General features: G+C 42.9%; 1 protein-coding gene across 2 annotated transcripts; it reads right to left on the bottom strand.

The window, feature by feature from the left end:
• Positions 1-4,142: 4,142 nt before the first annotated feature.
• On the bottom strand, positions 4,143-26,719 carry GTPBP3 (GTP binding protein 3, mitochondrial). 2 transcript variants are annotated; one of them, XM_087922831.1, is made up of 9 exons: positions 26,501-26,719; positions 23,672-23,898; positions 18,566-18,652; positions 17,823-18,025; positions 16,448-16,520; positions 15,612-15,755; positions 9,819-9,984; positions 6,333-6,623; positions 4,143-4,900 (listed from the first exon to the last, which is right to left on the bottom strand). In XM_087922831.1, exons 1-9 carry the CDS (start codon positions 26,689-26,691, stop codon positions 4,669-4,671), a joined length of 1,614 nt encoding a protein of 537 aa, XP_087778957.1. In that variant the 5' UTR covers positions 26,692-26,719; the 3' UTR covers positions 4,143-4,668. The 2 variants fall into 2 exon arrangements, with proteins under 2 accessions (XP_087778957.1, XP_087778958.1); XM_087922832.1 differs by lacking the exon at positions 26,501-26,719 and adding an exon at positions 24,762-24,962.
• Positions 26,720-26,868: the final 149 nt, after the last annotated feature.

The following is a 26,868-nucleotide window of genomic DNA, read 5'->3' on the forward strand; positions in this document are numbered from 1 at the left end:
AGCCATAAGCTAGGACAGAGCCAGTCTTGCTTAATCAAAACATGAAATACTCACTTCGGAATAAGTCTGTGTCCCACTGTGAAATGTTGGTGTGAGATGGAGCCTTGACCTTTCGATAATAGGGGAAAAAAAATACAGGAAAGAGGAATAGAAACCCTTTGCTTTTCTTGCCTGCTTATTCTGAGATGCTAATAATGTAAAAGTTCAAATCATCCAAATAGGTTTAAATCAGCATTTCTGAACCTTGGCAATTTTAAGAGGGGTGGATTTCAATTCCCAGCATGCTGGTTACAGAATTCCGGGAGATGAAATCCACTCATCTTAAAATAACCACTGTTAGGCAACACTGCTCGACAGCGCAAGGGAATCCTTACAAAAACTATTGCTCTTTTAATAATTTGTTAAAACAGTCATGTCTTTTACAAGACTTGCACAGTGGCTCCAGCTGTTCCCAACTCTATGTGCATGCATTTGGGGAAGCTATTTTCTCTTGCCTGCCATTAATATTTTACGCATGTGGTGGTTTGCTCCATTGTTGTGGAATGTTAGAAAAACAGCCAACCTTGTTTTTATTTCTTTATGATCAAAGGATAAAGAGAAGGACTAGACTTAGATTTACATTCTAAATTAGGCTGCTTTTTGGAGGTTTCCTTCCTCTTCACCTTCAGAAGAAAAGACTAAAATCCTTGAAAGTTTTGTGCGACAGATCACTCAACAACCAGTTAAACTGAATGCCCCTCTCCTGCCTATGAGGAGGAAGAGGTGGAGGTGGAGGTGGAGGAGGAGGAGGAGGAGGAGATGTCTTTGGAATTGAATTTTCAAGTGGTATAAACTTCTGGAGAGCTGGAAGCAATCGATTCAAACCAGGCCGCAAATGAAGATACTCAGTTACTGGTACCTTCTCCTGAAGGCCACTAAAGCTACTAAAGGAAAGACAGAAGGCCAAGAGGAAAAACTGGGCAGGATCAGGCCTTCTCAAACAGATGATTTAGGCAATATGCAGGTAGTATCCTACTTTGCACATTTAGGCTTCTCCTCTCTCATCCCTAGCTTTGCTTTGAATCCAGAATCCCCTCTGAAGGACTTTTCAAACCGTAATCACAAGCAATTTAAAGACTAACGGAATAACAGAACAGGAAGGGGCTTTGGAGGTCATCTAATCTAACCCCCTGCCCAAGCAGGAAAAAAGGTCTGGGTGGTCAAATGGGTTGAAAGCAGAAGTGGGTATTCAGCAGGCTCTGACCAGTTCTGAACAACCGGTAGTCGAAATTTTGAGTAGTTCGGAGAACCGGCAAATCCCACCTCTGACTGGCCCCGCCCCCATCTATTCTCTGCCTCCCGAGTCCCTGCTGATCGGCTGGGTCTTCTTTTGTTGCCCTGCACAGGAGAAGGGAGCTGGAAAGCAGGTTAGTGAGATGGGGAGGGAATGGAAATTTTACAGTATCCTACCCCTGCCACACCCACCAAGTCACGCCCACCATACTACGCCTAGAGAACTGGTAGAAATTTTTTGGAATCCCTCCACAGCACACACCCCAGCTCTGTTTTTGGGCCTTCCTGGCCTCAGAGGAGCCTCTGAGGGGAGCTTTTTGCTCTCAAAAGGCTCCTCTGGGGCTCAGGAAGGGGAAAAAAATGAAGGGCGGGCTGAGTCCCTCCCTCCATTTTTTGCCTTCTTGGGCCTCATCAAGGGGAATCCCAGCACAGCTGATCGTACTAACAGCTGATTGTCAGGAGGGGGAAATATACCTTAAGGGGCGAGCATCAGGCGGGCAGGGTGAGCGAGCCATCAGGTGGGTGGAGCAAGCGAGCCAGCGGTGAGCAGACAACCGGGTCGGGGGCGTGGCCAGCCAGAACTTACTACTGGTTCAGCGACCCACACCAAATCCTTGCTACCAGTTCGCCCGATCCAGTGTGAACCGGCTGAATACCATCACTGGTCTGTAGGTTTCACCAGACTCTCAAAGGGATCCATGGCACAGCAAAGAGGATCTCAACCCTCACACAACATTTGAAAATCTCCCTTGTATCTCTTTGGAGCAAATCTCAACTAGTAGAATAGAGTAACAGAGTTGGAAGGGGCCTTAGAGGTCTTCCAGTCCAACCCCCTGCTTAGGCAGGAAACCTTATACCATTTCAGACAAATGGCTGTCCAATCTCTTCTTTAAAACTTCCAGTGTTGGAGCATTGACAACTTTAGGAGGCAAGTTGTTCCACTGATTAATTGTTCTACCTGTCAGGAAATTTCTACTTAGTTTTAGGTTGCTTCTCTCCCTTCGTTTTACTTCTTGTCCTGCCTTCAGATGCTTTGGAGATTAGGTAGCCCTCCCCTCTTCTTTGTGGCTTAGACATTGGAATTGCTACCACTGTCAAACTTCTGGCAGCTGGCAGTCAGCAGAAGCAGCCTGCAGTACTGCATTCCAGCCACTGGGCCACCACAGCTCTTAGAATAGTTGATTTATTGACTGTTCAAAGTTACAAGGACACTGAAAAGAATGACTTTTCACATTTACGACAATTGAAGCACCCCTGCGGTCATGTGATCAAAATTTGGACGCTTGGCAACCGGTATGTAGTTATGATGGTTCACGGTCCTACTGTTATGTGATCACATTTGTGACCTTGTGATAAGTCGAGTCAATGAGGAAGCCATTTGACAACTATAGCAAGAAAGGTCATAAAATGGGGCAAAACTCACTTAACAACTATCTTGCTTAGCAATGGAAATCTGAGGCTCGGTTATCGTCATAAATTGAGGACTACCTCAAACAATTGTGACCATGAAACAGGATACCGCCTCATTCAGACTAATAAGCACCCAGCACGAAGCATCTTGTTTTAAGCTAAGATGCTGAGCTTGTCAATCAAAAAGATCGGCAGTTCGAATCCCTAGCACTGCGTAATAGAGTGAACTCCCGTTACTTGTCCCAGCTTCTGCCAACCTAGAAGTTTCAAAGTATGTAAAAATGCTAATAGAAAAATTGGGACCACTTTGGTGGGAAGGTAACAGCGTTCTGTCTGCCTTCGGTGTTTAGTCATGCTGGCCACATGACCATGGAGACGTCTTTGGACAGTGCTGGCTCTTCAGCTTTGTAATGGAGATGAGCACCACGCCCTAGAGGCGCAAACAACTAGCACATATGTGCGAGGGGAACTTTTACCTTAACTCTGGAGGCATGCAGAATTTGTGGATTCCACACAAATCCTGCAGTTCTGCTGTAGGCTCCCCAACCTGGTCGGGTGGGGGGGGTTGCATTGAGATCAACTCACAAAATCCTTAGCACATCTGGAAGGCGCCAGGTTAAGGAAAGCTACTGTAGCGGATGCTCGACTCCACCTCTCTCAAGGCTGCCTCTGGAGGGAGATGGCGATCGCTCCCCAGGAAATATCTGCTTCCCAGTTGTCTTTATGATTACAGATGGGCCGAGAGCCGCCTGAGAAGGGAAACTCCAGTCAGCCACTTCCTGAATTGATTTTCCGCTCAGCATCCCGCAGCAGGAAATGTGGCTGTTTTCCCAGTGTGAAACCTCTATGCAAACAGGTCTGCCAGGAAGGAGAGAGAGACTGGGGAGTGTTCGGTGGCCATGCTCTTTCTTCTCCCTAGCCTAGACCAATCATGCGGGATCCCCAATTTGTAGAATGAAAATAGAACAGAAGAAACGACACTCCACCCAGGCCTTGTTCAAAACCCTTTCACTCCTCTTCCCCCTCTCTTGGAGCTTCACAGAAGAGAATCTCTGCTAATGTCATTGAATACAACACAACTGGCTGGCTTCATTGATTGTGCTAGTAAATCTTTTTAAAGTTACAATGGCTCTCTCTCTCTGTGTGTGTGTGTGTGTTAGTGGACTATTTCAAGATATGGAAACCAATCAGTAAGGAGACCCCAAAGGTGCTTTTTTCAAGGGGCAATTGGACTTTCTGGTTTTTCCTTGAAGACGTTTCGCTTCTCATCCAAGAAACTTCTTCAAGAAGCTTTGGGACAACCATGACCTGGATGACTGAGAATCTCCATACTCAGTAAGGAGAGTGTTTCTAGATTATTATTTTTTTTTTTGGTGGTCTAGCATCCTGGTTCCTGTAATAGTCACCCAGATTCCCACTCACCCACCCAAAAGTAAAATGCAGGGTCCAAAGACAGTAACTTTTCTTTCATCTCTAGCATTTAATATTCATTAGTGCAATGCTTCTGAGTGAGGTTGCTTTTTTGCTACCAAAAGAACTAATAAACTCAACTATTTCCATGAATTTGCCTGATCTCTTTTGTGACTATTTATCCTTCCTTCAGATAATTGTTGAGAACTTTAATCCAAATGATATTACATTGTAAAGTTGATGGGAGCCGCTTAGTCACTTGTTTAGTGGGAGAAGCCGATTATTACATTTGGCAGGACCTCTTCAACATGTCTTCTATCCTTCTGCCAAAAATCCTCTCTTTATCACCACCAGTGCAGCTGCTAACCCTCAATCAGTGTTTTTTCAAACTTGCCTGGGGAATTCTAGGAATTGAAGTCCTCACGTCTTAAATTTGCCAAGTTTGAAACACAGTGCCTTAAATAATCTCCCATGGCAGCCTCTCCCTTAATCTTCCAGGAGCATTGTAAGTGCAGAATCACTTTCAGCCTCTGGATGGTGCCATGTGCTGACTAGTTCACAGCTGGTGGGTCTCCTTCACTTGCCAATACAAAAATCCTTGAAGATGATTGCCAAGAGCTCTTCGGTGCCCACTTGACCTGTCAGACGCCCTAGTTGTCGCCGTGCCAGTCGCAGCTGCTCCGCAGCCAACACCAGGTCCGTAAGCTGGTACTCAGCAAAGGATCTGAGGGCCTCCAAGCACTTCTGCAAGCTGAGCTGGTGACGTGCTTGCGTTGGACTGGGGGAACCAGTACGAGGATCGCCACACCTGCAGAGTGAGAATATGAAGATTTAAATAGATGATTTACTGGCATGTATGAATTATGCTGGGTTGTTACTTGCGTTAATAGGACATGGGCAGCATCTGAGCAACTACAGTTGAGATACACAGAAGAATGTAGGTAGATAGTCTTCAACTTATGACCATAATTGATCCAGAATCACAATCATAAGTCATGTTGGTCATTAAGCAGATCATCATACGACTATACCTGTTTTTGCAACCTTTTTGGTGGGGGTTATTAAGCAAACCCATTTTATTCAACGGGCGTCTTTTTCCAGAAACTGGGGATAAACACCAGAAATCAGCAAAAATATTGAAAATCACAATCATCTAAATGTGAACTGGTCATCAAATCATCCAAAATGCAATCACGTTTCATTGGGGGGGGGGGGGCAGTGAAGCCATCAGAACTTCAGAAGTGGGTTGTAAGTAGCTCTTTGGGGAGGTCCATCATACCTGCAAATGGTTGCTAAGTGACTGCTTGTTAAACAAGGCCCACCTGTATGTACACCTAACGTTAAAGATTCTATCTCTAATTTCCAACAGCTTAAATTAAGATATTATCTCAGGTCACATCCACACAACGTCTTTGGTGTGTTCCTCTCTCATTGTGGAGCTGGCAGGAAATATTGCCCTTTACTCTGTAACCACCACACAACCCCACTTACTACTGTGTTTCCCCTGAAAATAAGATCCTGTCTTCTATATATATATTTGGCCATCAAAAAAGGCACAAGGCCTTATTTTCGGGGGAAGTTGTCCACTGACTCAGCTCACTTGCATGCGTCGCCCCCGGTCTCCTTTTCACTGTCAGCGGCCTTCAGGAACTTCTTCTGTGGCCAGCAACGCTGGTAAGGCTTTCCTGAAGGCCTCTGCAGCTGATAACAGACTTCTGGATCGATCCGGAGCTCGGTTATCAGCTGCAGAGGCCTTCAGGAAAACGTTGTCAACTGCAGAAGAAGTGGGTCGGTTGGGGTATGCGAGGCCTGGCTGCAACTGTCTGAAGATAAGTAGTATGGCAGCTCCACCCCCTGCCCCCATCCCCACCCTAGCTTAATTTTTACCTGCCCACCCTGGAGTGGGTGGGATCTTAATTAGGGCCTATTTTGGGGGTAGGGCATATATTGGGTGCACATGTAAAAATCAAGCTAGGACTTACTTTCAGGGTAGGTCGTATTTTCGGGAAAACACAGAATGTACCCCCAACAAGCCTATGCTGCACTGTTCTCTGTACAGCTTTAATCCACAACATTCTAAGGAACATGGTTGGCAGTTCCCTCATCGGATAGTTCATCCACCGCCCAACATCATCCACCATGTAAAAAGTGCAAGGCATGGAGTTTTTAAATGTATGTTACATACAATATATACATCCACCCTCAATTCTCCCCACTGTTTTTACCCCCTCTGTTCTCACATGTGTGCCAGCTGTTTCTGCAATGCATTCAGAAAGGCCACAATCCCATCTCCAGTTTTGCAGGACAACAAGCAGGCAGGGCCTACACCAAGCCGGTCACAGGTCCTCAAGAGATTTGCTTGGTCTTCTTCTCCGAGTAGGTCCATTTTGTTCAGAACCAGAAGGTAGGCCTGCGTCTCATTTAGCTCGTCGGGAGACAGGACATCTACCATGGACGTCGTTAAGTGGTCATGCTGTTCAGCTGCAACTTTCCCATCCAGAATGATAAGAACAAGGTCAGCATCGCGGACCCTAAAAGGAAATAATCAAATAATAATAATAATCAAGCCTTAATTCTCTCCTAAGCTACCTCCTCCAAGAATCGTTAATTTCCTAATTATAATCTTCTCTTCTGAGAGCCACCTTAAGGTTTATTTTAAGAGACATCCCCAATGAAAGGATGCAGCAGCTTTCCCCATAATGCAGCCTTGATTACTACACGTATAAAAACAAGGTGGAAAGGAGAGGAGCTTAAGAAATTCTTCTCTGGATTCCTCCCTTTCCTCTGTTTTGTACATGATGATAGCCAGATGTTCTGTCTGGACCGCATTTATCATGGCTCCAAATTGATGTATTTTTTCTCCTGCATCCTTACCCTGCACACTTTCTGCTAGGAAAGCAAACACTACTCACTAACCCTTTTGTGGGTGTTTGAGGTCATGTGGTTTTCACTGTATGCTGGGAACTTCTGACTCCACACATCTTAAAGTTGCCAAAGTTGAGAAACATTGGACTAGTTTTTTTAAAAAAGATGAATCCAGTGTTTCGTTCTTCCACAAGTGAGCTTATTTTTTTAAAAAAATGTCTAGCTTTTCACTGTTAAACTTATTAAAAAAGAAAAACCACCATGGAGAGCAGCAACTAGTGACGGCAAGGAAGGGTGCATTCCTGCCACAGTACAAAGTAGTTACAGGTGGTCCTCAGCTTACGACCATAACTGAGCCCAAAATTTAAGTTGTTAAGCAAGACATTTGTTAAGTGAGCTTTGTCCCATTTCACGGCCTTCCTTGCCACAATTGTTAAGTGAAATCACTGCAGTTGCTAAGTTAGTAACATGGTTGTTAAATGAATCTGGCTCCCCTGTTGTTTGTCAGAAGGCTGCAAAAGAGGATCACATGACTCCCAGATACTGTGACCGTCATAAATGTGAACCAGTTGCCAAGCATGTGAAATTTGGTCACCTGATCATAGGGGATGCTGCAAAGGTCGTAACTGTGAAAAATGACTGAAAGTCACTTTTTTCAGTGCCGTTGTAACTTTGAATGATCACTAAATGAAGTCAAGGACTACCTGTAGTTGTACAGATGGTCCTCCACTTATCACAATTGAGCCCAAAATTTCTGGGGCTAAGCAAGGCAGCTATTAAGCGAGTTTGGCCCTCATTTTACAGCCTTCTTGGTCACAGTTGGTAAGCAAATCATTGCAGTTGTTAAGTGAATCATGTGGTCATTAAGTGGATCTGGCTTCCCCCCCCCCCTCAGTTTGCTTGTCGGAATCCAGCTGTGAAAGTTTCAAATGCTGATCAAAGGACCCCTGGACAGTGTAATTGTCATAAATATGTCAATTTTGTTGTATTTATACTGTATGTATATGTACAATGACAATAAATAATTCAATTCAATTCAATTCACTATATGCCCGACCAAGAAGAGATTCAACCTAGAAATAAGGAGAAATTTTCTGACAGTGAGAACAATCAACCGATGGAACAGAAGTTGCCCTCAGAAGTTGTGGGAGCGCCATCACTGGAAGCTTGCAAGAAGAGACTGGACGGCCATCTGTCAGAAATGGTGTAGGGTCTCCTGCTTGGGTGGGTGGGGGGTTGGACTAGATGACCTACAAGGTCCCTTCCAACTCTGTTATTCTGTTAAGGTGCCAAGGGCCCAAATTTTGATCCCGTGGCCATGGGGATGCTGCAACAGACATGTGACAACCAGCCATAAGTCAGTTTTTTTTCAGTGCTGTTGTAATTTCAATTGGCACTGAACAAATGGTTGTAAGTTGAGGATTACCTGTAGCAGACATGTTTGCCTGCAATGAAATTAAGTACTGCAGGCAAACTAGACATCATTGCTTTGAATGAACACAGTTAGATACGCTAGTTTTGATGTGTAGCAGGAAAAGACAGGCCGAGATGGCCTTCCTGGGAGGAAGGGATGGCCCAGGGATGAGTAGAAGATGAAGTCATGCACCCCAGCCCTCACGCTTTTTTGCAGAGTTCTTCACCTAAGAAACTTCCTTTCTGGATCTAAATCTGTTTCACTGGGGTCCTAGGCCAGGTGTTTGCCTGTGCCTAACCACAGCAGAAGCACACCTGGCTACCTGTTGGTTCAGCTGTGTCCCCATGAGATTGCCTCCATCTCATACCCAGCTCATGAGACAGGAAGATTGTCCATAACAGGACTCAGTTAAAGCAGGATTTTCCTTCTTACTCTGACACACTCCAAATGCAGCTTCAAAATGCATTAAAATCTATCAGGCTCTGTCAGGCATTACACAGTGACTGCGGATGGAGACAATCAAAGCAGGAAAGGGATGAGTGAGAAGGGCAGCCAATTTCATGTCAGCGCAGGTAGGGTTCAGCTTACAACCACTTGTTTCGTGAGGGTGTGATTTACTTAACAGCTGCAGTAATTCACTTAATAAAAATGGCAAAAAAAGGTTGTAAAATTGGGTGCAACTCAACTTATTTCTAAGCCTTGCTTAGTGATGGAAATTGTGATCCCAACTGTAGATGTAAGTTGTGGATTACTTGTAAAGTATTTTTTGCTTACTCAAGGATGGATGGATAGCACTCTTCCTCAGGAGAGGGGAAAGGCCACTAAGATAACCACAATTAACCACAATTAATTAGTGAAATATCTAGAGATAATTCATCTTTGACTTTTCATAGCCACATAGCTGACCACCATGGGAAACTGGGTGTTCCCTCCTTACATTTCCATGTCCTGTATCCTGGCTGAGGAATTCTGGGTGTTGAAGTCCATAAGTCTTAAAGTGGCCAGGGTTGGAGACAGGGGTGGGTTTCTGCCGGTTCTGTCCACCTCTGTAGAACCGGTAGCTCTGAAGAGCAGCAGACATAGAACCGGTTCTATGTCTGCTGATGTTTTGGCCCACCCACCCACCTAGGCTCTTACCTGACCTTTTTTTCCTGATTTTTCAACTTCAGCTGCGAACGAGGCACAGCTGCAGTTAAAAAAACAAGAAAAGAGGGCTGTTTCAAAGGCTGCTTCTCTGCACACAGCATGCTGATGATGATTTACAGGCCCGCGGCTCTCAGCGTGAAGGGAAGCTCGTAAATCCCAAACTGGTAGTTAACCCTGTCGTATCCCACCCCTGGTTGGAGACCCCTACCCTATATTGTAATATTTGCTGCATGGTAGAAGGGCGGCTCCCAATGTATAAGCCCCTCCCATTCTGATCCTCCCCTTCCAGAGTTCCTTTCACCTCTGCCGAGCCCGGCTCACTCCTTCCATCTCAACCATGTCGGTGGTCTCTCTCAGGCCTGCCGTGTCGCTCAGCACCACAGGGAAGCCACCAATGTTCAAGGCAGTCTCTACCACATCTCGCGTGGTCCCTGCCACTGGAGAGACTATAGCAGTTGGCTTTTGACCTAGAGGTTGTATCAGTCAAGAAGGGGGAGAAAGACAGTGGGTGAATTCACACGATACTCTTCGCTTAAGCTTAGTTACAAAATTTAACTCTCTTGCTCGGTTCTTGCAATACAATGAACCATATTCTAACCCAGGGATCTCCAAACTTGACAAGTTTAAGACTTGTGGACTTCAATTCTAGAATTCCTCAGCCAGGAAATTTGGGGAGTTGAAGTCCACATGTCTTAAAGTTGCAACTTGGGAGCTCAATTGTCTGGATATGCCAACATTCTAAGCCAACACCCCAAACACAAGATTTAAAAAGATTCTCTTTAGAGATCCAGTGATGTAGCAGGGACAATGTTGAATCAGATCCAGTGAGACCCAGGTCTAATCCACCCTCATCTACCAAAGCTCATTGGGTGACTATATGCCAGTCACTCTCTCTCAGCCCAACTTCTGTCCCAAGATTGCAATGAAAAAAATTGGAGGAAGGGGCTATGGTACTCCCTTAGACAAACTCCCAAAGAACGGGTATAATTCTAAGGAACAAATACATTCACTTAAACTCAGCATTTTGTCTGAGGCTGCTAGGTCTTAGCTATCTTGGTTAAAGCTACCTACATAAACTAATCCAAGCCATAAGTGTAAACTCTTAATTCCCGAAACCCCTGAGGAGACTTTATATGTGATTGTTGGAAATAAATACTATATTATTCTGATTTGTTTTGCAGCATGCTCATTTCCTTCTAGTTAATTTTTTAAAATTTAAAATAACATTGGAGGAAAGATAAGCTGTGAGGGAATATCCACGTATTGGGAATCTCAGCCATTAAGAGTTTCCTGAACCATAAGTGGTTGCCATAACATTAAAAAGGCCAATGTAGTTAAGAGTTTCCCTTAAAGTTAATGGGCAAATTTTTTCTGAAGGACATCTGAACTGTTATATATGGAAATTTGCCTTATACACCTAAGAATATAAAGAGCAAGATTGAAGCCATGTTTGCTCTCTATCTGACCTGTTCAGAGAACAGAACAATTATGAAATTTGTTGTTTTTCTAATGTCCTGTCTGGTTGCGAAATAATATGTCCCTGGGGCATCTTGACATCATTGATGATCTCTTGTGTAATCTTTTAAGTAGAGAACAGGAAATCTGAAGATGAATGGTGAAGTGAAGAAAGTTGGGGAACTTCCAGGGACGCATGGGAGGAATTATAGAAAAACACCCATGTCATTCCTATGACAACCTCTATAAACTTCTATGTATAGAAAACAGGAAGTGTTATGTAACCACGTAATTATAATAAACCTATATAAGCTGTATTTACTAAAAGGGAGGGTCTCCTTTCTCCCAAAATGGTTTTTGGGGTTAGGAGTCCGGTACTGCAGTATCTTATGTAATAAAGCAGCCTATGGATTATCAGATTATCATAGTCGGTTGTTTTAATTATTTATAGTATATTCTCTCATGAACCCTCCCTAAAACAATTTAAACAAACACAAGCGAACGTTCCTTGACTATTTACAGAATAACACAAAGCGAATTAAAACGAGTCTCCACAAAAGGGTAAGAAGGAACAACAGGGAAAGGTCTTAACGCACTTTGGGTGAAAATACATTTGCTTTGCATATTATTGGTTTGTTCGTGGTTTGGTAAATATTCTCACAGCATAGTCATGTTGACCTTTAATATTATGCCCAAATGAATCTTCCTCTGATGTGTAGCGGAAAGGATTCATTTGAGCATAATATTAAAAAATATCTTTCCTATCTGACAGCTTGCCTTTACCTGCCTATGATTTTTAATAATTCACTAGACAACCAATGATCCATTGGGTCGTCCTTTGTCAATATTTCTTTATTTAAAGAGATAAACACAGGCAAATGACTTTCAGTTGCCTTCCAGTTTCTCCAATGACAGTGCTTGTGGAAAGCAGGTAGAGAATGTCACCTGACTGTGATAGCATTGTAGTGGCCACAAGTTTGCAAATATAATTGGTCTGAGGATTCTAAAAAATTTAATTCCGTAGACGTAATGGATCTTGGATTTGTACATATTCTTTAAGTTAGCATACTTAAGAAACTCTGATTCAGAAATTGCTGCCCAATGATTCACTGTTTTGGCTAATTGAAGGTTCCAAACAGACAGTAGAGTTTGGGTAATATATAAATTGTATTTACCAGTATAGCACACTCCAGGGAACAGGTTTGAGTGCTATGTCCGTTTGCCATTACCATTCCCTTGCAATGTTTACTGATTTGGGACATTTATGCAGTTGAGACATTGTTGAGAGTCCTATAATTTCTCTTTCTAGCCCAAGATTAAAAGCAGCTCATTTTTTACCTCCATCTAAAAAATTAGTCCAGGTGACAGGCTGCAGTGTTTTTCAATTTTTATCACTGTTAAGATGTCAACTATAAAATTCTCTGGGCTGGAGGACCACCAAGATTTTCACCTGATATTTCTTTTTTATTTCACCAGCCTATCAGCCAGACTATTTTTTGACAGAGGTTTATCTGTCTTGCACAAGACCATTCTCCTTGTGGCTTGGGCTTTCAGAAGACCTGTAGACCTGTGTTCACAAACAGTTGTCTAAGAAAGAGATGAGTACCAATAAAGGAGAATATTATAAAGGAGAACATTTGTAGCCCAGGGATGAAATGAGGGGCCGCTGATGTTTCCTGAGCTTAGTTTTTTTTTTTATAGACTAAAAAGTCATAAAAGCCAGTGTATTAAGCAGGATGTACTGTAATGGAAGCAAGAATGTTTTGTAAAAGGAGAAAAGAATGAGAAATATTGTGAAAAGTATCAGTGTAAAAATACCTTTAGATTTCCTTTTCTTTTTCTTACTTCATGCTTTAATTATTATTTTTTTGCTTAAAATTTCTTATTCTTTTTAATAGTTTTGTGTAACATTGCTAAAGCTATCTTAGGATTGCTCTTTGTTACTCCAAGGACAGTAGTGTTTTTAAAATGGACTTCCTTGTTATTGTTTTATTTCCTTGAATTCTTTCAGAACAAATCGTAGTATTGTTAATAGTCTAACAATATTGTTTTCCTGGGGGAATCTTTTTACATGCTCTATTATTAAACAAAACTAACAGATCGGGAAAACGACCCTGAACTTTTCACTAGAAGACATATAGTACATACAAAGATACAAATTTGAGTATTTAGAATTACTTGTATTATTGAGAAGGGAAAGGATATTCAAACATAATCTCAGCCTTGATACGCAATTCTGTCAGTGTTACATCAATGAAATAGTGTCATATACTATTTCTGAAAAATTGGATTTTGAATGTTTTTCAATGTCAAAAGGGTGTTATGGGATAATTGAGGCATTAAAATTGATTTTAAAAATGACAATTAGGAAGATTTAGATAGATATTGTGATTTTTACTTTAGACCATGATACGGATTTTTTTTAAAAATTATGGTCACATAGACCAGGGCTGTCAAAATCACGGCCTACGGGCTGGATGCATCACGTGCTGGCTATGGCAACTCATTCAGCATTGTTATAACATTGAGCAGTTGCTGAACAAGTGGTAATTAATAGAGAACTAGCCATTACTCTAGATCAGAGGTGTCAAACTTTCTGGCCATGCTCACACCCGGTTTAGTGAAGGGGAAAAAAGTCCCGATATGTCATGTGATGCTGCTCTGATGATGTGAGTTTGATACCCTAGACACAGACAGTCAGATATTTAGACAGGATTTGGCATTTTTATCCACCTGTCAACTCTTTCTGAAGGACCTGGGATAGGCAGCTGTTGTTGTTTAATGGTGTTAAAAGTACTGTTTCAGGATGTAAATTGTTCCAAGTAAAGCTGCCCTTTGCATTGGACCAATGGGGATTTTGTCACTGCCAATGGTGTTCAAATGATGCATTAGTTCAATGGTGGCTATCCTTTTTGGGCTCCTGTGCCCAAAATTGTGTGCATGCTTGCACGCTCATGCTCACATGCCAGTACCCAGAAGGCAATGCGTACCCCCACACACATGCGCGTGCAATCCCCACCGACCCACTGGCCGGTTTGAGGCCTTTTTTGGCCTCCCAGAGGCTTCAGGAAGGCTTCTGCAGGCTTTTCAGGCTGAAAACTCGGCCTGTTTCATCACTTAATGATAGTCATAGGATACAATCAACAATCAAATCATACTAGGAAACAGTCAAGTGGGAGGGGATGGGTGATAAGGTGTGGTGAAAAGATTAACAGTAACAGTAGTGTACACTTTGTAAATAGTTGAACAATGTTGAGGGAATTATTTGTTTAGCAGAGTGATGGCTTTCGGGAAAAAACTGTTCTTGTGTCTAGTTATGCTGGTGCACAGTGCTCTATAGCATCGTTTTGAGGGAAGGAGTTGAAACAGTTTATGTCCTGGATGTGAGGTGTCTGTAAATATTTTCAAAGCCCTCTTTTTGACTCGTGCAGTATACAGGTCCTCGACTGAAGGCAGGTGGGTAGTAATTGTTTTTTTTTGCAGTTCTAATTATCCTCTGAAGTCTGTGTCTGTCCTGTTGGGACAGGACAGAACCAAACAGAGAACCAAACCAAACAGTTATAGAGGTGCAGATGACAGACTCAATCATTCCTCTGTAGAACTGTATCAGCAGCTCCTTGGGCAGTTTGAGCTTTCTGAGTTGGTGCAGGAAGAACATTGACGAGTATCATTAAGTGTTGTACATTATGATTCTTGATTCTTAACGAATGTACCTTTTCTTTATGTATACTGAGAGTATTTACACCAAGACAAATTCCTTGTGTGTCCAATCACACTTGGCCAATAAAATATTCTATTCTATTCTATTCTATTCTATTCTATTCTATTCTATTCTATTCTATTCTATTCTATTCTATTCCATTCCATTCCATTCCATTCCATTCCATTCCATTTGTCTGGTATTTCCGGAAAAACAGAAAATGATGAAACGGGCCTAGTTTTTGGCCTGAAAAACCTGCAGAAGCCTTCCTGAAGCCTCTGGGAGGCTGAAAAAAGGCCTTAAACTGGCTAAAAATCAACTGTGAGGCGCGCACATGTGCAGTGAGGTAAGCTTGCTTGCAGCTCTCTTGCCAGTACAAATGGCTCTGCATGCCACTTGTGGCACGCGTGCCATAGGTTCGCCATCACAGCACTAGTTGTTTTAGAATTGCACCCCATGGTGACTATTACTATTGGTACTTGCTTTCTTTTCTCACAGTCATTCTATTTGCAGGCCTTCGTACTTTGTGATTTTTCTCCAGTTCTTTCTTTTCTCTTCTAGGCACTGCAATGTCCACTAACCAGGTCTTTTTGTCTTGCTAACTCACAACTGTTAAGTCTAGGGTGCTTTGTGGCAGGTACTTGCCTGAGATGTCTTTATTTATTTATTTGCTACTGTTTCAGTTTGTTCTGTTAATGAAATAATGCCAAGATAAAAATTAAAACGTGATTGCAGCCTTCAGAGGGCTCATGTGGTAACTATTCTTTGTGTTTATGGCCTCAGATTTGTTTTTCGGGCTTTTGAGAAGGTTTCTCTAAAAAGGAGATTGATGAACCTTTCGTCAAAATCCTGAAAGACTCCTGCCCTCCTCTCCCTTGACCACTCTCTGACTACCCATCCACCCATTCCACCATTTCACAAGCCCCCAGTGCTACTCACACAACTGGTTGAGAAGGCTGCTCTTCCCAGCATTAGCAGGTCCTGCAATGACTACATGGACTCCATCCCGCAACCTCTGCCCACGGCGGCCATCTTGCAAATGCTCCGTCAGTTCCTTCTCCAAGGCCTTGACAGCGTTTTCAACTATGGAAAAAAAAGAGCATCGTGGTGGATGCATTGACCATCCCTTCCTCCATCCCTGGCTTCTTTCCTTCCTTGACACTGCTGTGGAAGACTAGGATCTTGCAAGAAATCCTTTGGTTTCTTGCCTGGAGCTCATGTCTATAGAGATTCTCAATCATCCAGGTCATGGTTGTCCCAAAGATGCTTTTCAAAAATCAACTGGACTTTCTTGCTTTTCTTTTTGTTTTCTTCCCTGAAGATGTTTTGCTGCTTTTCATCCAAGGAGCTTCTTCAGTTCTGGCTGAATGGTGGAGAATTCCATATCCTTCAGCCAGAACTGAAGAAACTTCTTGTATAAGAAGTAAAATGCCTTCAAGGAAAATAAAAAGTTGAGTTGCCTATTGAAAAGCACCTTTGGGATTTCCTGGAGTGTGTTCACCAAAAAGCAGATTGGCCTCAGTGGGTTTCTAACAGTGATTTCCTAAGAAAAAGAAAAGAATAAACACAGGGATGTACAAGTATTGTAGTACATATCTGCAAGGAGTGATTAAAAACAGCTTAAGGGTGGCCACAACTGAGTTATTGACATTCTGGTTGCGTTTTATGTGTGTGAAGGTAAACAGACGCAGCTTGGATTGTGCCACTGTGGCTGACATCTTGCCTTTTTTTAACCACACTCAGAGGATTCTCCCCACCCCAGCAGGAGGACCCACCTTGATCAAGGACATTGTCCTCAATATTGTCATCTTCACTGAAGTCGATGTAGGCCTCCAGATGAGCCAGGGTCTGCAGAAGAAAAGGGCTGAGAGCTATTTTCCTTCAGGGGGAAAAGTGGGGGAGGGGGAGGAGGCTGCAGAGAAAGGATGTTTAAATATTTATGGAATATTTGATCACTTTTCCATATAAATGAGTCTATCTAATAAATGAGCCTGAGAGAATTAGCCTGTCAGAAAAGGCCCTATTAAAAGGCATAAGGTTTTATGAGCTAATATGACCTCGTACATCAGCCTAGTCACTCAATGCATGAAGTGAGTAGCAGCTCATAGGGCTGGAAGGGACCTTGAAGGTCTTCTAGTCCAACCCTCTGCCCAAGGCAGGAATCATTATATCATCTTGGAAAAATAGTTATCTACTCTTTACTTGAAAACCTCTTATGATGGAGCACTCACAACTATGGGAGGCACGCTGCTCCACTGATTGTTTGTGCTGTCAGGAAATTCCTCCTTAGTTCTAGGTTGCTTCTCTCCTTGATTAATTTCCACCCATTGCTTCTTGTTCTGCCCTCAGGAGCTTTGGAGAATAGCTTGACTCCCTCTTCTTTGTGGCAGTCCCTGAGATATTGGAACACTCCTCTCATGTCTCCCCTAGTCCTTCTTTTCATTAAACTAGACATACCCAATTCCAGCAACCATCTCTTTAAATGTTATAGCCTCCAGTCCCCTAATCATCTTTGTTGCTCTTCTCTGTGTTCGTTTTCATGGTTAAGGCAGGACTTGAATTCAGGCCTCCACTTTCTAGCCTGCTGCTTTAACCACCTGAAGCCAAGATGGCCAAATAAAGGCTATCATACTCTGCCCATGTCATGCAAGCTGACTCACTTGAAAAGTCAATCATGCTTATGTTCGTTGCAGCCATCTCTGTGGTCACGAGATCAAAATTCAGATGCTTGGCAACTGCCATGTATTTATGACAGTTGACGTATCCCAGGATCATTAGATCACAATTGAGATCTTCTGACAAGCAAAGTCAATGGAGAAGTCAGATTCATTCAACAACCCGTATTACTAATTTAACAACTGCAGTGGTTCACTTAACAACTATGGCAATGACGGTCGTAAAATGGGGCTAAACTTATTTAACTGCCTTGGTTAGCAATGGAAATTTTGGGCTCAACTGTAGTCTTAAGTCAAGGACCACCTGTATTAATAATTATTTTCATATTTCTATTTTTACTACGTTATAAGCCACCTACTGGCACTTTGAATAGCAATGTGGGGCAGCATATAAATTCAATAAACAAAATTAACTGTGCTGTTCCGGTTTCTAAGACTTCTAAACACACTCTCACACACAGAGACTGTTCCTTGCCTTGGTGAGGGTGTCAGTCCAGCGCTGATAGAGCTGACCCAACTCCCCATCCATCTGACGTAAGGCCTGCCGACGCTGGCCTTCCGTCTCAGCATGAATCAGGTCTCCTAGGCCTTCAGCTGCTGTGAGGTCTAGCTTGCCATTCTGGAAGGCCCGTTTGGTGAATTCTCCAGGTTCAGCAAAGCGCAGCTCTGGAAGTGCCCCTGAAATCAGGAAGAGATTTTCCACAGGGGATACTTTACCTCAGGGGTGTCAAACTCAAGGCCCAGGGGGTGGATCCAGCCTGCAGGGTACTTAGATCTGGCCTGCGGGGCCGCCCTGCAAACAGCGAAGGACTGGCCCACGGTGCTTCTGCCAGTGAAAATGTCTGTTTTCGGCTGCCAGGGCCTCCTACAAACCCCCTGCCAGTGAAAATGGAGGTCAGGAGGGCTGCATGCAGAGGGCTGAGCTCCATTTTCACTGGCAGAGGGTTGTAGGAGGCCATGGCAACTGAAAACGGAGCTTGGGAGCCCGTTTTTGCTAGCAGAATGCTCAGGTCACCATAGGTACCCCCAACAGGAGTGATGTTAAGCTGGCCATGCCTACCCCGGTCCCCTGAGGTAAAACACAACTCTGATGTGGCCCTCAATGAAATCGAGTTTGACACCCCTGCTTTACCACTTTTCCCCACTAAAGAGGTACTTCCCTTGCACCCCTAAAAATGGCTGGGAAAGAAGGATTAGCCAAAATATTGAAAGACCCACCCAAAGCATTCAAGACGCCGCTCACCACAGCTGGGCCACCATGCACATGGAACTCAACGCTGTCCTCGCCTGTGAAACTAGCTGGTCCTAAAGAAAAATAAGAAAGTTGGAATTAACTTAATCAATTACAAGGCCCATTCAGTTCCTCGAAGAAAGGCTTCTGCTTCATTCCTTAAGAGAAACTTAGAATCATATAGCTGGAATGGACTTTGGAAGTCTTCTAATTCAACCTTCTGTCCAAGGCAAGAGTCCTTATATCATCTCAGACAAATGGATCTCCAATCTTTTCTTGAAAACTTCCAGCTACGGAGCGCCCAAAACTCAGGGAGGCAAGTTGATCCATTCATTAATTGTTCTGTCAGGAAATTTTACCTTATTTCCAGGTTGGATCTCCCTCTGGAGGGCTTCCACCCACTGCTTCTTATCTTGCTTTCACATGATATGGAGAATACATCAATATTCTCTTCCCTGAGGTATTAGAAGACGACTATCATGTCATCCTTAAGGCTGCTCTTTGTTAGGCTAAACATACCTAGTTCCCTTAATCGTTCATTGTATGATTTAGCCTCCAGAGCCTTTTATTATCTTTGTTGCTCTTCTCTGCACTCTTTCTAGGGCCTCAGCATCTTTTTTGTATCATGATAAGCACTTCATAAAAGTGTCCATGATGGGTATTCAAAAATAGACTGTCCTCGATCTGCAGGGCTTAAGGTCTGCAACTTTAGACTATCCTGGCTTAAATCATTCAGACAAGAATGATAAATTCAGGTGGATGATTGCACTTTTTCAGCCAGGGATCAAAAACATATCCTCCGGCAATGATTTAACCACATTAGGTAAAAAGATAATTTCACACATCTTGAATTCATCTCTTTTTGATCAGAAAATACTGACTTCTGAGGGTCCCAAAGGTGCTTTTTCAAAAGGCAATTGGACTTTGTTTTTCCTTCTGCAGAACTGAAGAAGCTTTTTAAATGAAAAGTGAAATATCTTCAAGGAAAAACAAAGTCCAATTGCCTTTTGAAAAAAGATATCTTTTGGACAACCACTACCTTGACGACTGAGAATCTCCATAGACACTGACTTCTGATATTGTAAGAAGAGAAAAATGTCTCTCTTTATATTTTCTTCAAACTGGTTTTACCAGCTTAAACTATTTTTCCATTTGTGTTTTCCTTTTCCAAAGACCTTTCCTGGAAAGAAAGAGATTTCCTTTCTTGCTTGTTTTTGGATCCTGTTTTGAGTATAAATTCAGATCAATCTCAAAAATTACTTTCAAAGGCTTAGGCTAATCAAAGATAATGAGAGAACAGGAAATGAGCAATGGAATATGGAATATGGTACTGTTAGCTGAGGCTGAAGCTGCCATACTTAAAGATGAAGCAGACACATAAGCAGAGTGGACAAAAAGCCAGGAATCTCGTCTAAAAGATCCGTTTGGGAGACAGATAAGAAAGAAACAAGTCCTTAAAGGAAACAAAGGAAAATATGTCACTTGAAGCAAAGAAAGGCCTAAACACATGGGAATCCCTCCCGCCAAGTCCCATCAATTGCTACCAAATTTGCAAATCAACAAGGCAGGACTAATTGCCAGTCTACAATCTACTGGGTATAAAGAGGCAGCAAACCCCACACTCACTACCGCTGAGGATGTTATCTAGGCAGGTAATGAAACGTCTGCAAGCAAACAACCAAGCTCAGAGAGCACCAAGGACTCTGTTACCATACAACAAAGAGTAGCATTCTTGGAATCCCTGTTTCTTGACCTTACTATTTCAAAGGGCTGACAGATGATCAATATGTTAAATATTATTTATGTTCTTTTTATGACCTTGTAATCTCTTAATTGGGGTAGACTCGAGGCAACTGAATGGAGCTGAGCATTTAATGGCTGGATGCCCTTCCTGATGCCTATCCAGAGTTTACAGCAGATATTTTCTTCATGCCCTGCAAGAGAAACATCTGTCACCATCTATGACTGAACTCTCAACCTTCCGAATGGGATGTGAGCATCTTCATCACTAGGCCACCATGCTGCTCCAGCCAATACCTTAATTGGACTATAGCAATTAAGGTATTGGTCTACATGCAGCTGCCTTTGAAGACCCTCTGGAAGCTTGCAGTGGTTCAGCAAGCCAGGCAGTGATGAACATGTTTAGTTTGACTAATACAACACCTCTACATTTGGAACTGCATTAGCTTCCAGTCAGTTTCTAGGTGCAGTTCAAGACATTAAATTTCCTACTTGCAAAGTCCTACATGGCTTACGATCTGCTTATGCTGTAAATCACCTGCTCCAAAACGAATTTCTCCATCCTGTCAGATTTGGAAGAGAAGACCTGCTATGGTCCTGTCCCCAAGGAGTTCTATCTGCAGAATTGCTTTCAACTGTAGCATTCCTTTGTGGAAAATATCCCTTTCTCTCACTCTCTCTCTCTCCCCCTCCCTCCCTCCCTGCCTTTGTGTCATTATGTTTTTTTGTTCATCTGTTATTTTAATCCTTATTTTTGCTGCACATTGCTCAGTCATTTGGAATGGAGTAGCATAGAAATATGAATAGTACAAATAAATAAACACAATAAAAGCTATGCATTCCAAGGGGCACCAATGAAAATGATCACCCAGCAGAATTTAAGTCCTAGACTGAGCTAGGACCAAAAGGAATGCTACTTATTCCTTTATTGTGGCAGGTAATTTGCTCTGTTTTGTAAATTGCTGGGTTCTTGGTGTCCTTTGAGCTTGGGTGGCCTTCTGCAGACATTTCATTACTAAGCTCAATGATATCACCACTCCTCCATGCTCTGATAATCCAACCTAGTAATAAAATGTCTGCAGAAAAAAACAAGTTCCGAGAACAGCAAAAAAAACTCAACAGTTCACCCCTGAACTATGTAGAGTCTGTACTACTGGAACTTCTACTATCTGTACTTGCTGTTCAGTCTGAGAAACAACTTCCTTTCAGTCTAATTAAACATGACATCTTTCATGTGGTAGCCTCATGTAGAAGGTCTTTTCTGTGTTTCATGTTTTCCCTCAAGGGGGGATTATTGCATTAACTGGTTGCTTCAACTGAACTTTATAATAACCATCAATTTTCTTCACAACGATTATGGAACGTGCCTTCTTCCTTCATAGGTTACAAGACCCCATCTGAATGTCTGATTGCTGTAACAATTTAGGGCAAGAATTACAAAAAATACTACCCCAGAGGAACACAGCTGAGCATAAACAGCAAACAAAAAAGTGCTTATTAGAAATAACAAGGTCCACAAAGCTAATGAGAGCATAATACCACTGCAGAAAGGTATGGCTCTATAAACAACTTTTCAAATATAAACACATATGCTGCTATGAAGGATTTTTTTTTGGGGGGGGGGGGTCAGAATCAGAATAGGGCTGGAAGAGACCTTGGAGGTCTTCTAGTCCAGCCTCCTGCTCAAGCAGGAGATCCTATACCAAGGGTCTTCAAACTTGGCAAGTTTAAGACTTGTGGACTTCAACTCCCAGAATTCCTGAGCTAACATGACTGGAGGAGGCATTTTGGGAGTTGAAGTCCACAAGTCTTAAAGCTGTCAAGTTTGAAGACCCCTGTCCTATACCATTTCAGACAAGTGACTGTCCAGTCTCATCTTAAAAATCTCCAGTGATGAAACAGCCACAACGTCTGAAGACAAACTGTTTCATTGGTTAATTGTCTTCACTGTAGGTAACAGTGGTAAGGGCACGTTGCTCACTGGTAGATAGTTTGTCCTAGATTCCAGGTTGCTTCTCTCCTTGATTAATTTCTATCCATTGTTTCTTGTCCTGACCTCTGGTGCTTTGGAAAATAAATTGACCCTTCCTTTGTGGCAACCTCTCAAATACTGGAATACTGCTAACATGTCCCCCAAGCAGTTAGAACAGAATGATTTATTTTTTTAGCATATCCCAGAGGTCATTTTAAAAACAGCTCTATTCCATAATAATGGCACTATTCCACCTGAAGCATTTTAAGGAAATGTGAAAAGATGAATATTTAGATCTAAAAAGTCATAGATAGAAGACCTTTACCAGCTTGGCACCTGGTCTTGCCTGTAGAAGATAAGAACTTAATTGCTTATTTAAGACCAGAAAAGGCTCTAAAATTATTCAATTCCTGTGTTAATTAAAAGTAATTCAACTTGATGGGCACTAATTTTGGCTTTGCTGTTTATATTTATGGATAAATATGCCTATTACTTGTAATGATAATTCCCATCTTTACAAAAGGGAATTCAACAAATTACAGACTCATCTCTTTGCTTAATTAACTGCAAATGTGATGCAATGTCAGGCATGTGTGTGTGTTTGAGCGACTGAGAAGTGGAGAGATTGATTGGTACAGGAGAGCCTCCTGGTGGAAAAACAAGCTGCCTTCCAAGAGGATTATTTTTACTATCAACCAACATCTAATGTTCTAATACTTAATAGAAATATATTAATCATTAGTAGATAGTGGATTTTTTTAAATCAACAGAGGGGAATTAATTTCTCTTACCATAATGTAGCTGAAGTAGAATTCCCATATTTCTCATGTATTTATTTCAATACCTGATCTATCTTGAAGGGCTGTTATAGTGCTGAAAGCCTAATCACATTCACTTTTCCTCACTCTGATACCACAGAGCATCAAAGTGAGGCAATCTTGAGCTTCTTTCTCACACTCTTGTTTTCTCACATTAAGCTCATGTTTTACTAATAGCTTTCATACACTGTCTTTAAGGACAACTTTATAGTCCTCTACAATGTGATAGGTCCAGCCAACATTCACTGATTATTTTCAGTTTATAACAAGTTACAGTAACTGCCTAACATACAAGTAGTTCTCGAATTATAACAGTTGAACCCAAGATTTCTCTTTGTTTGATCCCTCCAATAAGTATCCATAATCTAATGCTTCCTCATTAGAACTCTGAGCCTGCCATTTGGGTGGGGGAGGGGAGGTGCAATTATTTTACATATCCATCTATTCAGCTGAGAACAACATTGCCAAGACAACAGAGAATTATGTACCAGAAACTTAATAAAGCTTTAATGTTGGACGAGAATCAGTACAGCAGATATGCTTAGATACTTTAAAATTCTAACCTGGGAACCATAATACAAGGCCTCGGTCCAGGATTTCAGAAGAGCTGGGGTCACAGATCCTACGTAAAGTAGCTGTTCTTGGAAGTGGCGGTTTCTTTGTCCCAGTCATGCAGAGCAAGGCTGAACAGCTAGCTGGGCCACTGGTTCGAATCACAGCCACTCCACATTTTCCTTGGCCAGAAGACAAAGCAAAGATGGTGTCCCTCTTTGCAGCCTGGCAATATAACCTGAAAAACAGGAAGGAAAAAGAAGAGCCAGTTTGGTCCAGTGGTTAAGGCATCAGGCTAGAGAACAAGAGTGTACGAAAATCAGTGCATTTCTTTTGATGATGACAAACGTGTCATCCACGTAGCGGCCAAAAAAGGGGAGATAAATCATGAAGCTACTCCAATACAATGGAACCTCAGGTCACGACCATAATCCATTCCAGGACTATGGTCACAACCTGATTTAATCATGACCGGAAGCATGACTGACTGTGCATGCATGGACAAAAGTTTGAACAGACTGCGCATGCGCAGAAGGGGAAATTGGCATGGAAAGGGAATCTGCTGCGGTGGAGTTTGTTTGCCACCCGATTTTTGAATCGTGACCCGAACCTTCTTCACATTCCAAAGAGAAATATGTCCATTAAAAAATATTTCTTTGGTCTTTTTAGTTGCCATCAGAAAGAGAGTGGGGGAAAGTAGTGCATTCCTGAAATGCTTCAGATAATTGCTAGGCAGCCCTGTTGGCGAGTAAGATTATTACTGGAGAGCATGACTGATGACTCTTGGCTATGGGTGTGTCCCATTGGAGAATATATATCCAGGGGGCATGCTTCTTGTCTGGACTACATTGCAAGGCTGACAGTAACACAGTGACCCTGATTTCTGCAACGCATTCCACAGCAGCATATATCATTGATCCTCATTGCTTTTATTGGGCGAGAAGAGTGAAAGTAGGCCTAGACTACGTATTATGGGCACTCATCAATTTTGTACAAATAGGGTTGCCCAGTCCACTCCATGGAGCTCTTAGATCTCTTTAAGAACTAGAAAGCTGGCCAACAGAGAAGGTGAAATATGCTCCTGAAACGGTTATAACTTACAGAGGCAACATTCTCTTCTGTTGGATTCCTGTCTTCTTTGCAATTGTTACAAAGGCCTGACTCTTTTAGAAGAGAAGGCAACGGTAAGGCAGGCAGAATTAGCCTTGATAAGACCACATTTGGAATATTGCATTCGGTTTTGGTCACCACAATGTAAAAAAGATGTTGAGTGCAGAGAAGAGCAACAAAGATGATTGGAGACTTGGAGGCCAAAATATAAGAACAGTTGTAGGAATCAGATATGTCTAGTAGTTTAATGAAAAGGCTAGGGGTGACATGACAACAATGTTCCAATATTTGAGGGCCTGCCACAAAAAAAGAGAGGGTCAAAGCACCAGAAGGCAGGACAACAAACAATGGATGGAAACTAATCAAGGAGAGAAGCTATCTAGAACTAAGGAGAAATTTCCTACAGAACAATTAATCAGCAGAACAACATGCCTCCAGAAGTTGTGGGTGCCCCATCACTGGAAGCTTTTAAGAAGAGATTGGACAGGATGCAATCTGGGTTGGCCACCGGGACTAGAGGTTTCTCTTCTGAGCTTTTGGCAGCTCCGGTGGTTTAGAGGTGGAGCTCTTGCCTCACAATCAGAGGCTGTGAGTTCATTCCCAGGTAGAGGCTAATATTTGGAATAGACTCTCCTGCTCTAGCAGGGGGTTGGACTAGATCAGTGGTCGCCAACCAGTGGGCCGGGGATCACTGGTGGTCCACGAGAAAATGTTGGTGGTCCCAAAACACCCCCCAAAGCAATTAATCCAGGCTGCGCAGGAACACAAGGCTGTGCCACCCACATGGCCCGTGGGAACACAAGGTTTGTGTCCCTTGCATTGTGAACAACACGAGGTAGTGAGGGGAGGAGGGAAACGGTGGAGGGGGAGGACTCACCCCACTCGCCTGGCCTGGCCACTGGGCTGCTTCTTTCTGCTTCTTTCTTCTTCTGCTTTTGGCTGCACACAAGGAAAGCAGCAAGAGTCTTTCTTTCTCTCCCTCAAACTCTGCCAGAAATGAGTCTTTGGGGCCCTGCAAGGCATCCTGCTCCAAGAGGCTACACCAGCACGACAAGTCTCACAAAGACTTGTTTCCGGTGGAGTTTGTGGGGGAGAAAGAAAGACTTCTGCTGCTTTCCTTGCATGAAGCAAAAAGTCTCTCTCTCTCCCCCTGAGAACAGAGCTGGAGACAGTATCCTGTGATCTCAAAGAATGGTCAATCAATAGGAAAACGGGGTGAGGAATTTTCCTGCAGACTTTTTTGGGGATTTTCCCAGGGTCTCTGATCCGCGGGATTTAAAATTATGAGTTTGGTGGTCCATGAGGTCCAAAAGGTTGGCGACTCCTGGACTAGATGGCCTCCAAGATCCCTTCCAACTCTGTTATTCTATGAAAATTATGTCTCATGGTGGAGCCCATCCTCAGGGAACTTCTCTCACAGGAGTCCGAAAGCTCGGAAGATGAAACCTCTGGTCCTGGTGACAGAGCCAGATTGGATCTTCCAACATTATTCCAGATACATACATTTCCTTTCATTTGTTAGAAATTGGACAGCCATTTGTCCAGAATGGTATTTGGCCAAAATTATATAGGTATTAGGGTCTCCTACTTGTGTAGGGAGACTAGGAGACCTCCAAGGGCCCTTCCACTTCTGTTATTCTAACCCTGTCCGCAGGGAATTGCACACCAAGAACATTACCTCTTTTCACGTGCCTTTTGAAAGGCGAAACTTCGTATTTAGAGTCACCCACCTGCAGAAGAGCTTGCAAACCCTTCGACTTCTTACAGGCAACAGCCTTCTCTGCAAGAAAAGCCACATCGCTCCCCAGCAGGAATTAGAGCAACATCGTTCCCCTTCCCCCTCGCCAATTGTCCTCCCCGAGTTCCCTCCTGTCCAGCCCTTCTCCCCTATGCAAAATCCCCACGCTTCCTTTGAGACCATGACCTGACGTTCACCTTTGGCTTCAACTGAGGGCAACGTGCCCTTTTGTAACGTGATTGGTCGAGGGGGAAGGAGGGCGGGGCTTCGGAAAGGGCGGGGCGCCACGTCCTCCCTTTTAATAGTATTGTGTTGCGGAGTCGGTAACTCACAGCCTTACGCTTCCTGGATCGATTGCTT

Source organism: Pseudonaja textilis, chromosome 1 (assembly GCF_049901715.1).
Source record: "Pseudonaja textilis isolate UNSWEBS1 chromosome 1, rPseTex1.2, whole genome shotgun sequence".
NCBI classification, from domain to species: Eukaryota; Metazoa; Chordata; class Lepidosauria; order Squamata; family Elapidae; genus Pseudonaja; species Pseudonaja textilis.